This window comes from Notothenia rossii, assembly GCF_949606895.1.
Source record: "Notothenia rossii genome assembly, chromosome: 2".
Lineage (NCBI taxonomy): Eukaryota > Metazoa > Chordata > Actinopteri > Perciformes > Nototheniidae > Notothenia > Notothenia rossii.
In genome coordinates this window covers 4,455,569-4,468,641 of record NC_136904.1, presented here as the reverse complement: position 1 = coordinate 4,468,641, position 13,073 = coordinate 4,455,569, and the positions used below count along the sequence as shown (strand labels likewise).

The following is a 13,073-nucleotide window of genomic DNA, read 5'->3' as shown; positions in this document are numbered from 1 at the left end:
GCTAGTTTGAATGACTTTGTATTCTGCAGAGTAGCTGGTGGATTTACTCCAGGTGGAACTAAAGTCTGATTTAACACTTGATTATATTTCACATCATTCATCCAGATCTGAGAAGTAACTAAAGGTGTTAAATACATGTAGTGGAGGAAAAGTACACAATTTATCTCTGAACTGTAGTGGAGTAGAAGTAACTGAGTATTTCTACAATGAGTATTAGTACTTGTACTCGAGTACTCTGCTGTCAGGGGGCGGGGCGTAATGCGCCACGCGGGGGGTGTCACTCAATTGAAGGGAGGAAAAAAAGAAAAGCGACTGAAGGGAGTTACCTCCCCGAGAAATGAGAAATGAGACCGGGCCGTTTTCCATTCGGTGCCCTTTGCTATTAAACCAGGAAATCCCTAAAATTACAGGGGGCCAAAAGAGCCAGAAAACCAGTGGGACTATTCGGAGAGGTTTGCCCCGGAAACAGCACTCACACAGCGGGCTTTCTGCAGGAGGATCGGTCGGTGCATGTATCTCTGAGTCTGTGTGAGTGTGTGTGTGTATGTGTGTGTGTGTTTACAAGTGTTTGAACCAGTGCCACAAACGAGGGAAGGATAAATTCGAGGAAGGAAGGAGGGATGGTGGACAACTCGAGCAGCAGTAAGGCACAGATGGTGAGTCCTTTACATTTATCTGGAACCAGCTGTGAAAAGTCATTTCCCCAAAAAACTGAAGAAAACTTTGATATTTGACCTTATGGTAGGTTACTCTTTATACTGATTCAAACCCTTCTTTATGTCTCTCTGTTGTAGTTCTGCCTGTTTGACGGTTTCACAAACATCCATTAGTGAGGATGTGGCAGCCAGCTAAAGCGGAAAGGAGCTGGGAGAAGTGTTCTTCACTTAAATAATACATTACATATATAAAATACTCCATTACAGGTAGAAGTACTGCACTGGAAAGCGTGTTTAAGTCAAAGTACAAATCAGCTAAATGTACTTAAAGATTTAAAAAGTACTTATTATGCTGAAAAATAGCCTCCATGTGTCATTTATTACTATGCCATTATTAGATAATAAGAGAGGATTATTTCATAAATTAGCATTTACTCGTGTAGGTAAACAAGGTTTTGATTAAAAAACTATTTAAATTGGTAATTTTCTGGATAATTCTACTTTTTTGTACCTTTTTTGTTAATTTCTTAGAGAACCATTAGTTTAAAAGTTCACACAAAGAAGCTAAAGATGTCAAATACATGTAGTTGATGAAAAGTATAAAGTAGTAGTTGTAAGTTTAAGCACTTCAAAATTGTACTTAAGTACATGTACTTAGTTACTTTCCACATCTGACATTTTTTACGGATTTATTTTAACTCTGGTTGACTGTTTTTGTAAAGCAGCTAATGCTAGTTTGAACATGTATGTGAATGGAGAGTAGGGACTACATGTAATATAACAATAGGCTACTAGTATTTTTGCAGTACTGGTACAGCTAAACATGACTGTGTTTTTGTGTGCGTGTGGGTGTGTGTGTAGTTACTTAATGAAATGACAAATAACGTTAGCATTTACGTTACAACTAGCTATTTCTTTAGTAATAACCGCCTTTCAGTTTAATTGTTGTGACTTTCCATGCATCATATCTTGCTATAATTTAATTATAATGTTAATTTGATCATCCTTTTCAATGTAAAGAAGCTTGAACTACTTTTTCTAGTCGTTTAGTTTTCGATTCTGCTGTGTTTGAACTTCCTCCTGTACAAAGTAATTGGCTTTCAAAGGACCATTTTACTGTCAGTGCTAAAACTCAATCGTAATTGGGACCAAATATTTCCACCAATGTTCTGAAAAAGGCTTTTCATGTTCATATGTTGGCATTACAATCCCTTTACGATACATCATAGGAATACTTTTCTCACATGGTGATACCAATGTATTGTGTTTTGTTGGTGTTAAAGCATTTTTGCAGGACTCCTTTAAAGACATTGGAGGTTGCTTTCATTTGTTTGCAATGGTTGTATCTGTTTTGCAATGAGCCTGGTGACATTACTGTGGTATGTCTCTGCTTTTACACATGCTCAGGGAGTTATTGTACACATTCAGAGCCCCCTACGTCACCTCAGTATACATATTGTCTTTGTTTATACAAGTATGGTTTGTTTTTGAGATGCTGAGGATGTTCCCACTCTCTCAGCTCAGGCCCTCAGTTCAAACATTGACTAAAGAGCAAGAAGCTTTTACTACATGAAGATACGGTTGGATTATCCATGGTATTTTCTTATGTACAAATCAGACTCCTGGGTTCCTAGTGCAGCTTTGATTTTCTGAAGTGTGCAAGGAGCATGCATTTCTTCCTGTATAATAAGACTGTTAGAATGACTGTGGTCAGATATCCTACAACTTTAAACTGAGTTGAAGTAAACCTATGAAGAAAATAGAAGCTATCTGTCCGATACAAATGATCCAGCGTTTTCAAAAGCATCAAAATGTACCCACAATTCATCAAAATCAGTCCTCCAGGTGTTCAAATATGGCTATTTTCTGGTTAAAACGGCCATTTCTGATCCTGAAATTAGAAGAAATGGATTCAGCATCCTCAATTACTCCCTAAAACCACTCCAAAATTGTCCAAGCCATTTTCTTAACTGTTGTGCACATAATGCTAACTAAAGCTAATTAACGCAACTAATGCTAATTGCAACTATAATGGTGTAATGACATTCAGGTTGATTTGAACTATGACATTCAGGTTGATTTGAACTCTGGTTGACTGTTTTCTTCTTTAATTAAGATATCAGAAGTTATATCAACTTTTCCTTTGGTCTATTTTAAAGCAGCTAGTGTTAGTTTGAACTAATATGTTAAGGGGAGTAGTAGGGCTACATGTAATACAAAAAGACTAGTTTTACTATATGTTGCAGTAGTGGTGCAACTAAACATTACTTTTGTGTGTGTAGTTAGTTACCTACTGAAAGGACAAATAACGTTACCATTTAAGTAACAAGTGGCTATTTCTTTGTAATAACCTCCATTCAGTGGCATGTTTGTGACTTTCCATGCATCATGTCTTGCTTTAATTTCATTCTAATGTCACTTTACTACCCCTACAGTACGTCATGGTCGTATTTGAATGCATTCAGTGGCTTGAACTTTGTGACTCGTTTCTCATATTTGGATCCTTGTCTCTCCCCCTCCACAGCCCAGCATGTCTCAGGACGCCTCAGGAGGAGTGGGCTTCCCTCAGAGCGGCTCCTCGGGGGGCATGAAGCTGGAGGCCGTGATGGAGCAGCTCCAACGCCAACAACACGCCCGTCTAGAGATGGAGAGGAAGGAGAGGAAACTTCGTGAAGCTCACATCATGTACGCTCAACAAGTGGCCGCTCAGCAGGCGATCCTCACGGCAGCAAGAGCATCTGGAGCGGCCAGTTTCATGGGAAAAGCCCTCGGTGTTCCCGGGGTAATGTTGCCTCCGAGAGTGTCCAATCAGAGCAGCGTCGACTCGGAAAGAGAGGATGATGAAGATCGAGGAGGGGAGGAGGATGAGGATGATGATAATGAGATGATGGAGGGAGATGAAGGCAGTGAGGAAGAGGAAGGGAGTGCGAGTGGTTTGGAGTTTCTCAGAAAGCAGACCCTCGCTCTGCAGCAAAACGCCTCCAGAATCCCTCCTCGTCCGTTTGGTAGTTATTCGGCGTCCGCCCCTCAGAGATCTGCCTCTCCACCAATCAGAGTGAAGCAGGAACCAGATGAGGGTCTTTCTCCGGCGGGACCCCAATCTGCAACTTCCCCCAACGGACAGGCCGACTGGGGCTTCGACGATCAATTCAGACAGGTACGGGCCATGGCTTGGCAACATTACATTACACTAAGTGCACGCATCATCCGTACTGAAAAACTCAAGCAGCTACTTTCATACAAATACTTCAAGTCAAAAAGTAAAGTCAACTTAAAAAGTGTCTGGTGCTGGACCTGTATACTTGGGTGTAGTGATAGACCCTCTGCTTTCCTGGAAAGACCAAATTGAGACGGTCTTTCTGGGCGAGTAGACAACATTTAGAAATGTCCGATCTGTCCTTAAATCTAATGAGCTGCCAATCAAAACACGGTCCATTGTGCCCCAGATTAGTAATTCCTTTCACTGCCCCCCCCCCCCCCGTCGAGGGTTTACATGATCTCTCCGTTTACCCCCCGCTGTGAGCGTCTGTTTAATCTTGATTGAAGAACAAATCTCTCCCTCGGAATCTGTGTGAAACACTTCAACTCTCAGGAGACGGACGACCGCCGATCGGCTTTTGTGGCAAAAAAAATCCTCCTAAGTGAGTCCTGGCTGAGAGCCAAGCTGGGAGAAGTGTGTTCACACTCCCTCAGTGTGTGTGTGTGGTGTGTGTGTGTGTGTGTGTGTGTGTGTGTGTGTGTGTGTGTGTGTGTGTGTGTGTGTGTGTGTGTGTGTGTGTTTGGCTGGGATCCAGGTAGTAGAGTCAGAACTGGGGGTGGTTGGGTCAGCACGAGGATTTTGGGGCGGGTGGGAAGTTTAGATGTAGTGCACAGTAGCAACACACAGTAGCAACACACACACCACACACACACACACACACACACACACACCACACACACACACACACACACACACACACACACACACACACACACACACACACACACACACACACACACACACACACACACACACACACGTCCAAGTCCGAGAGTTTTTTCGGCTGCGTGCCAAGTGCACTTTCCCTTGAAGGTAAATATTGCCTCATCACAGTGTTACAAAATACTGGAATGCCAACTGGGAGCCAAGTGGAGGGGAAGAAGTACTTATATTTAGTACTTAAGTAAAAGTAGAAGTACTCAGATCTTGTACTTGAGTAAAAGTAGAAGTACTCAGATCTCGTTCTTGAGCAAAAGTAGAAGTACTCAGATCTTCTACTTGAGTAAAAGTAGAAGTACTCAGATCTCGTTCTTGAGCAAAAGTAGAAGTACTCAGATCTTGTACTTGAGTAAAAGTAAAAGTACTCAGGTCTTGTACTTGAGTAAAAGTAGAAGTACCAGAGTGTAGGAATACTCTGTTAAAGTAAAAGTCCTGCATTCAAAATGTTCCTCAAGTAAAAGTAGAAAAGTATTCTCATCAAAATATAGTGAAAGTAGCGACAGTGAAAGTAGTCATTGTGCAGATTGGTCCATTTCAGAATAATATATATGATATGTTTTATAATGATTGATCATGAAAGTGTTCTCAAAGCTGGTAAAGGTGCAGCTAGTTTGAATGACTTTGTATACTGCAGGGTAGCTGGTGGATTTACTCCAGGTGGAACTAAAGTCTGATTTTAACACTTGGTTATATTTCACATCATTCATCCAGTATGAGTATGAGTACCTCAAAATGTTACTTAAGTACTTGATTAAATGTACTTCGTTACTTTCCTCCACTGGCTTAATGTGGCATTCAGCTGTGTGTGTGTGTGTGTGTGTGTGTGTGTGTGTGTGTGTGTGTGTGTGTGTGTGTGTGTGTGTGTGTGTGTGTGTGTGTGTGTGTGTGTGTGTGTGTGTGTGTGTGTGTGTGTGTGTGTGTGTGTGTGTGTGTGTGTGTGTGTGTGTGTGTGTGTGTGTGTGTGTGTGTGTGTGTGTGTGTGTGTGTGTGTGTGTGTGTGTGTGTGTGTGTGTGTGTGTGTGTGTGTGTGTGTGTGTGTGATACAGGCTGCAGTGACAGGACATGCTGTATCTGAGCTTGATCTCTATCATGTGTCTGGGTTTTATTACTGGCTATTTAAAGGCAGATGTCTCCGATGGTGCTACCTTCTCTAGAGCACATTTCCAAATGTAGGGAAGGAATTTATATCGAGGTGTGTGTGTGTGTGTCGGGTGTGTGTGTGTGTGTGTCGGGGGTGGCTGCATTTTTATTAATATTGCATGTCAACGATGTGTCTCACAGGCGTCTGTTAAATTAAAAATAGAGATGTCCGAATGACATTTAGTACTTTCTGGTTCCTGAATTGTGTTTAAATAAATATATATATACCTTTTTGTATAAATAGGTGTTGTAGTGTTATGTTAAATGTTTGTTCCCTTGTCTTGATATTTGTTTCACACTCTTGCTGTTCTCTGATTGATATCTCATTCAGGTGAATACGTGTGGGTTTGACCAACCAAGGCATTTAAAGAGCTTTCCCTTGATTTGATCGACCGGATGGACTTTTTTGTATTGTATAGACCAGACGAGAAATTGATCATGAAAAATAAGCTGCAATGAAAAGTCCAACTGGTGCATCCCGACAGTCTGAAAAGGTCGGTTTGATTCTGCATTAGAGTTCATATCACTGGGTTTTAGACTGATGCAACCACACGTTTAAAGATGTATGATCAACATGTCCCAAATGTTCCAAAGGATTCTTTAATAATGGCATTATATCCGATCGCTGCACTTACATACTTTCTAATACCTATACTTCAGCGTTTAAGGGTTTAAGGAAGGCGTCTGATACTGGCCTCGTAGAAAACCACCAGTGGAGTTCAGTTTGTTGTGTTTTGTTTGTCTTGAAGGCGTCCGAGGAGTCTTCTTTATTCTGTGAGGTGTTTTTTTCCGAGCAGAAGATCAGAGTTGTGTTTGACCGCCTCTCTATCTGTGGCTCGGTGTTTTTATTTTATGACCAGGGGCGTGTTTCAGCCTGGGGGAGGGGGGGGGGGGCCTGGGTCTGGGGAGGCATTATGGGACGAGAAATGGCTCTGGCCTTTTTTTGTTGTGTTTCCTCTCTTTTATCTTTCCTGTCATTATGTCAGCTCTGCAGTATTTAATGACGGCTCATCTCTTCAGGCAGTTTCAGGTTTCAGCTGTGGGGGAGGGGACTGTGTGTGTGTGTGTGTGTGTGTGTGTGTGTGTGTGTGTGTGTGTGTGTGTGTGTGTGTGTGTGTGTGTGTGTGTGTGTGTGTGTGTGTGTGTGTGTGTGTGTGTGTGTGTGTGTGTGTGTGTGTGTGTGTGTGTGTGTGTGTGTGTGTGTGTGTGTGTGTGTGTGTGTGTGTGTGTGTGTGTGTGTGTGTGTGTGTGTGTGTGTGTGTGTGTGTGTGTGTGTGTGTGTGTGTGTGTGTGTGTGTGTGTGTGTGTGTGTGTGTGTGTGTGTGTGTGTGTGTGTGTGTGTGTGTGTGTGTGTGTGTGTCATTGTCTTCGAGAGGCCTGGCAGATGCCGCAAATACCGACCCCCCCCCCCTCTTCTTCTTCTTCTCTCTCCTGTAATAATGTAGGAGAACATTTATCATGATCTAAAAGCAGAGGTGGGAAAAGTACTCAAAAAAGTACTTATGCATTACTGTTGAAAACTTCATTACAAGTCAAAGTACTGCATAAAAGCAGAGTTGGGAGAAGTACTTGTATACTTGTACTTGTGTAAATATATTTAACATGTTCATACAAATGCTCAACCTTTTTGTCTGAATGCAAAACAAACATTCCATCACAGCAGAGTGAATATATTCCGGTTTCGATGTTGCACATTGTTTGGGCTTTGAGAGAATCTGATGCACTTTTTTTAACAGTTTTCTGACTTTTTATTGACTAAACAATTAATAAATAATGAAAAATTATCGTTAGTTGCAGAAAAAGTGGGATCAGTGTGTCCCTTAAAAACATATCCCTTACTTTAACCATTAAATATAAGAACATTGATTTTACGTTTACTGCATCGTGTATTAGTAATTTGTCCAAGGACAAAACTTTCGATGCAAAATCTGGATTTTAAATAATTAATTTTTCATTTAAACAGATTTTTCTCCACTTAATCAAATCAGATGAATATCCAGAGCGTGCCTCCCTCCTCTTGTCCTCCTCTTTAGTGATTTGAATATTGAGTGAGGGGTCAGATTTGGGGACACAGACAGACACGAGGAGCTGGTGTTTTCCTGTCAGTGATGAATGTGTGGTGACCTCAACCCGGAGTAAATAAATGTCAAACAACGGGACGACAAAGGCGTCTTTTTGGCCTCCAGGACAGAGGAGGCATGACCTCTGTAATCCCACCCTAACCAGCACTAACACCACCATCACATGGACCCCTCCATTCCCCCAGATAATCCCAGTGTGATTAATGGTTTGAATCGAGCTGTATATGGTGGCGGTGATCGGGCTGCAGATGACTGACGTAACTAAAGAGATGTTGTGTGGGTGTAACGATTAGAGCTGAGACGTTAATATCAAATGTATTATTTTTTATGTTGTATTATCTTTGCTAGTGTTTTTAAATGCCATTTTGTGATATGTTTCTTAATGTCTGTCATGTTTGTAACGCCCTTTGAATTGCCTTGTGTTGAAAGGTGCTGTTTAAATACACTTGCCTTGCCTATTAAAAGCCCAATATGGAATTCTGCAGCTCCCAAAATCCCAGTAAGTTATATATCTGGAAAAGGCAAAATATGTGGAAAGAGTTAATTATGGTATTTTTAATATCGTGAATTTATTGCAAAATCAGTCAAAATAATAGCATTGTTACCAAATTGTGCAGCTGTTGTTACGATGAATCAAATTAGATCTTCATTAGACCCTGGCACACTTTAAGATATCCCCAATTATTATTTTAATCCATCCTGAATCTCAACGAAAGGTGTGATTTGCACTCTACGCTGCTGCAGCTTGTGTGAATGCAGAGGATTTTGGTTAAACAGGTTGAAGTTGTGTGGTCACACCTGGGTAATTGTTCCTGTGTGACTTGTCTTTGTGACAAGAGACGTTGGCGTTGTCTATTTTTGCATATTTGTGATCGCAGAGAGAGATACCGAGACAAACAAACTGACACCAGGACTTCCCAGAGCTGAATAATAATTATAATATGTCTACCACGGATTGGTGGATATATTTGGGTTGTCTCTAACTATGTGCTGCTCGTGTGTTTTAATAAGATAAGACCTACTTTATTGATCCAAAATTGGGAAATGTTTGCGTTGAAGCCGCATTAAAAACAAAGGCATTGCACATAAGGAGAAATTCAAAGAGTGGAGACATCTCAAAATATACGAGTTGACCGTGAAGGTAAAAATCAGAGGAATAAAACCCGATGGAAGGGTCGATTTGACACACCATAAAGCAGGTTATTATCTACATCAAAGTGAGTAAGGATGAGGGGGATTACACAAAGCCTTCTCAGCTGTACTTCATTTGGTTTCTTTGCATTGTGTCATTTGATTTATATTTAACACACGGCTGGTTTCGTCCCATAAAAACAGCTCGAGCATAAATTCAAACTCAACTCTCGATCCTTTCACTTGCAGCCAGACAAAGCAGCGTCTCAACTTCCTCAATTGTGCAACATATTTGTTTGCGGCTCGCACAAATGTGCCTGGTGTTATCAGCAACGTTATCTCAAATTTGAGGGTTTAAGATAAGATAAGAAGTGCTTTATTGGTCCCAATTTGGGAAATGTTTGCGTTGCAGCAGTATAAAAACAAGGCATTGCACTTAAGGGAAATCAAAACGGTAGAAATACACAATTCTAATATGTAAACTTCTCAAAATAGAGATAAAACAACATTAAAAAAGTAGAAAATATACAAGTTGAAAAGCAGTTTTAAAGTGTAACGCTAGTGGTGATTCTCTCTAACCAATCAGTGAGCACTATCCACACATTCTGCTAATGGAAAACCCTAAAAAAAAAATGAATCCAAGTTGAGTCGTTCCGTACAATCCAGTGGAAATATAGGAATTAAAAAGCAAAGATAATGAACTTAATACATTTTGATTAGGGGATGGTCTAGTGGTGAATCAGGATTTCCAATCTTTAGAATCCACTTATCTTTGGTTGCTAATCTAACACCACACGAGCTATTCATGAGCGAGTTGCTCCGTGCAATGCAGTGGAGATGTGGCAGCCTGACGTGATATTATCAGAAGAGAGGTTTGTTGCTATATTTGGGGGGAAAACAAGAAATGGGACGAGTAATACATTTACTGTATGAGAGGACGGACCAATTTTTCATTGAGAAATAGAGTAAATTGAAACGATTGAATACCGTTTATAGGCCAGGACCTTTCTGCTGCTCCACCATACTACATTTTCACACATTTCTACCTTTCTAAATAATGTGCTAACTGCGTTTCCGATTCATTTCTCAATGTGCGGCGCTAACATGCTGCAAAACGTAGATGAAAAACATCGTTATTACTTTAGAAAACCAGTGCAGAAGCCTGACTGTCCTGCAGAATATAAAGAAAGCTCTTCTAAAACTGCCATGTGAGCGCAGCGAGGCCACGGTTTCTGTGGGAAACGCTGCAACTGTTCTTCTGCTGAGAACTGTTGCATAATTTAACTGTCGCCACGGCAACACATCGAGCAGGAAGTGGTTGATATGCACGGCTGCAGAGATCAATAAGGTGTGTGTGTGTGTGTGTGTGTGTGTGTGTGTGTGTGTGTGTGTGTGTGTGTGTGTGTGTGTGTGTTTTTAGAGGCAGGTATGCTTGGCCTCGTTTATGTCTCATTTATGATGAATGAGGAGGACGGTGCATTCAAGGGGTAACGGGATTATGAGTTGTTAGATCAGGAAACAGAAAGAAAAGGTAACTGTGTTCTGTAAAGTTACATTGAAAGGATGTAACATTGGGATTACTAGCAGGGTGACGATGTTATAAAGAATGATATGGTATAGGTAGTAGCTACTTTCATTAATACTATTTTTCTATGCAGTATCTGGACACGTGATTTATGAAACAAAAAATACTGTGTTTGCTTTTAATACATGTTTAATGTGCATTTTGTAAACTATACTATTCTGTAAGTAGGCCTAAAATACAAGAGGACACATTTCTGATCCTAAATATCTCAGCTTCTTCTTTTCTTGATCGATAATTCCTTTTATAGAATATATTTGCGATGCATTTGATATTGAGGAAATCTAAAAGTAATGTAAAGTAATCAGGTTACATTACTTTTATATTCTGATAATCAGATTACGTTACTGGTTACGTGGCTTTACAGGTAAATAGGGAGGAGGCGTGTGGCGCAGTGGGCTAGTGCGTTGGTGTTGGGATCAGGGCAGCACAGGTTCAAACCCCACTGCAGTCAGCATGTCGTTGTGTCCCTGAGACACCTCACCCCAAATTGCCCACAGTATTGAGTAAGTAAGTTGCTTTGGGTAAAAGCGTCTAACAAGTAAACATGTATTGTAAAATAGTATTAGTAACGGATTACATTTTTAAAGTATCCCTAAACGTGCTCAGCAGATGGACTCCTATTGGATTTCTGACGGTGCTAAACCTGGAAAAGTTAAGAAGACTAAAAGGTTTGAAGTTGATGCTTTGAATTATTCAAATGTTAGACGCACATGCCTCTAAACAAAAGTACATTTTAATATATCTTTTGAAGTAGTTCTTTCTCAATCCGAAAAAAAGTCATGTTAAATATCAGTTTAATTATTTTAAAACTAACCAGAAGTTGCACGGAATCCAAAAATGTAAGTTTGTTAACGAAGCAAAGTGAAACAGTGTTTTCATAACTGTAATGGAAGTCAACGTTTCAGTTTGTTCAGCCCAGTCTCTAGTTGTGGGAAAAAGTGAACCTCAGTATTAGTGTTCTAGTCCTCGCTGCAGACTGACCCGGTTCCTGTTTGTCTCTCCGAGCTGTCAGTGGGTTTTAAATGTATGTAATGTGTACTTAATGTGTACTTAGTCCTGTTCTGTTTACTGGACTTCCTGTCTGATGCAATAAGGCTGGAATTACCGTCCGACCGCACGATGTGAATCTTTCTAACCCCTTATATTTATCTTTGTTCATGACTACAAATGATATTACTCCTGGCTTCTGTGATAAATGCTCCGGACCCTCGATGCTTGACCTCATTTCAAAATTAGCTGCAGCGCTGATCTGAGTGCAGATTAGACCGACTAAAGGTGTCTGATTTTATTTTTAACTGACTCACTGACCATCTTCCTCTCTTCTCGTTTCATGATTGCACTTTGACTAAATCAGAACTGGAAAATGTACAAAACAAGAGAAAAATCTGCAAAAATAGACCAGAAATACATCCATTTTTTTGAGGTGTTTTTAAGTGGTAAATTCAGATTTCATAACAAATAAAAGCAGATATTATTTAACTTGTACATGTCTTTCTATTCCCTCTGTTCCCAAGGTGTGTGTTGGTAGCATGTTGCACACACTGCGGTGTTCACACACTCGTGCTTATGGTGCGTGTCGCTGGGATTCCTCAGTTTATGTTGTTTTTTAATGCAGTGTGAAGCGTTTCTGCCTCATTGACAGCAGCTGGATGAAAAGCTTTTTAACGCTGGATTGTTTTTATTTAAATGCCATGTCGTTGTGATCGATGCTACTGTGTGCTAAATGTAGCTCGACTGCTATGGCTACGGGTTGTGTCAGGATGGAGACACAATAACAGCGTCATTCTGAACAATCAGGGATGTGTAATTAGGTTTTTGCTCTCCTAGTTTCCTGCTTTTGTTCAGGGCAATATCGGAAAAACATTTAACCTCATTTGAATTGTCTGATTTATTTGGAAAATGTCACAAATGAGAGGTCAAATGTTAAGAAATAACATTATTATCTCAGTATTTATCCATTGAGCCGGTCATGTGAGCTGTGTGATGGCAATGTTCATAGTGTTTTGCAAATAATTAGGATATTGTGCAAAAGAAACATATCAAATATAATACATTTAAAAACAGTCATTGAATAAGCCAAGATAATTCAAATAAAAACAAGCTAAGATATGGAGAGTTATGTGATATCGTAAAAGGCGCGGGCAAACAGGAAAGTAATCTTTCTTCTTAAAACCAATTGTATCGATAATATTGCAAACAGTCATTTGAAGCTAAGGCACTTTTTTTTTTACTTAAAGGTCCCATGGCCATTTCTACTGATCATAATTCCATTGTTGAGGTCGACTAGAATAGATTTACATTGTTCAATGTTCCAAACCCACATTGGTTTCTGATACAGCATCTCTGTATAGTATGTGTATTCACTCTGTGTCCTAAACGGCTAGTTGGAGCTCCTGCCCCTCCCTGTGAGCCCAGTGTGCTCTGATTGGTCGGGACGCTGCGAGGCTCGCTGCTCAGTTGGCTGGCTTACTGGTGTGGTTTCCGGGTCGACTATACAGCGC

General features: G+C 40.4%; 1 protein-coding gene across 2 annotated transcripts in view; it reads left to right on the top strand.

Annotated features, from left to right (window-relative positions):
• The first annotated feature begins 323 nt into the window (after positions 1-323).
• LOC307028616 (AT-rich interactive domain-containing protein 3B-like) overlaps positions 324-13,073 on the top strand; it is a 116,942-nt gene continuing 104,192 nt past the window's right edge. The window contains exons 1-2 of one of the 2 annotated variants that reach the window (XM_079663791.1): positions 324-656; positions 3,181-3,813. In XM_079663791.1, coding sequence (XP_079519917.1) covers positions 621-656; positions 3,181-3,813 — 669 coding nt within the window. In that variant the 5' untranslated portion in view covers positions 324-620. Of the gene's footprint in view, positions 742-3,180; positions 3,814-13,073 lie in introns of both variants that reach the window. The other variant, XM_079663792.1, reaches the window with a different exon arrangement.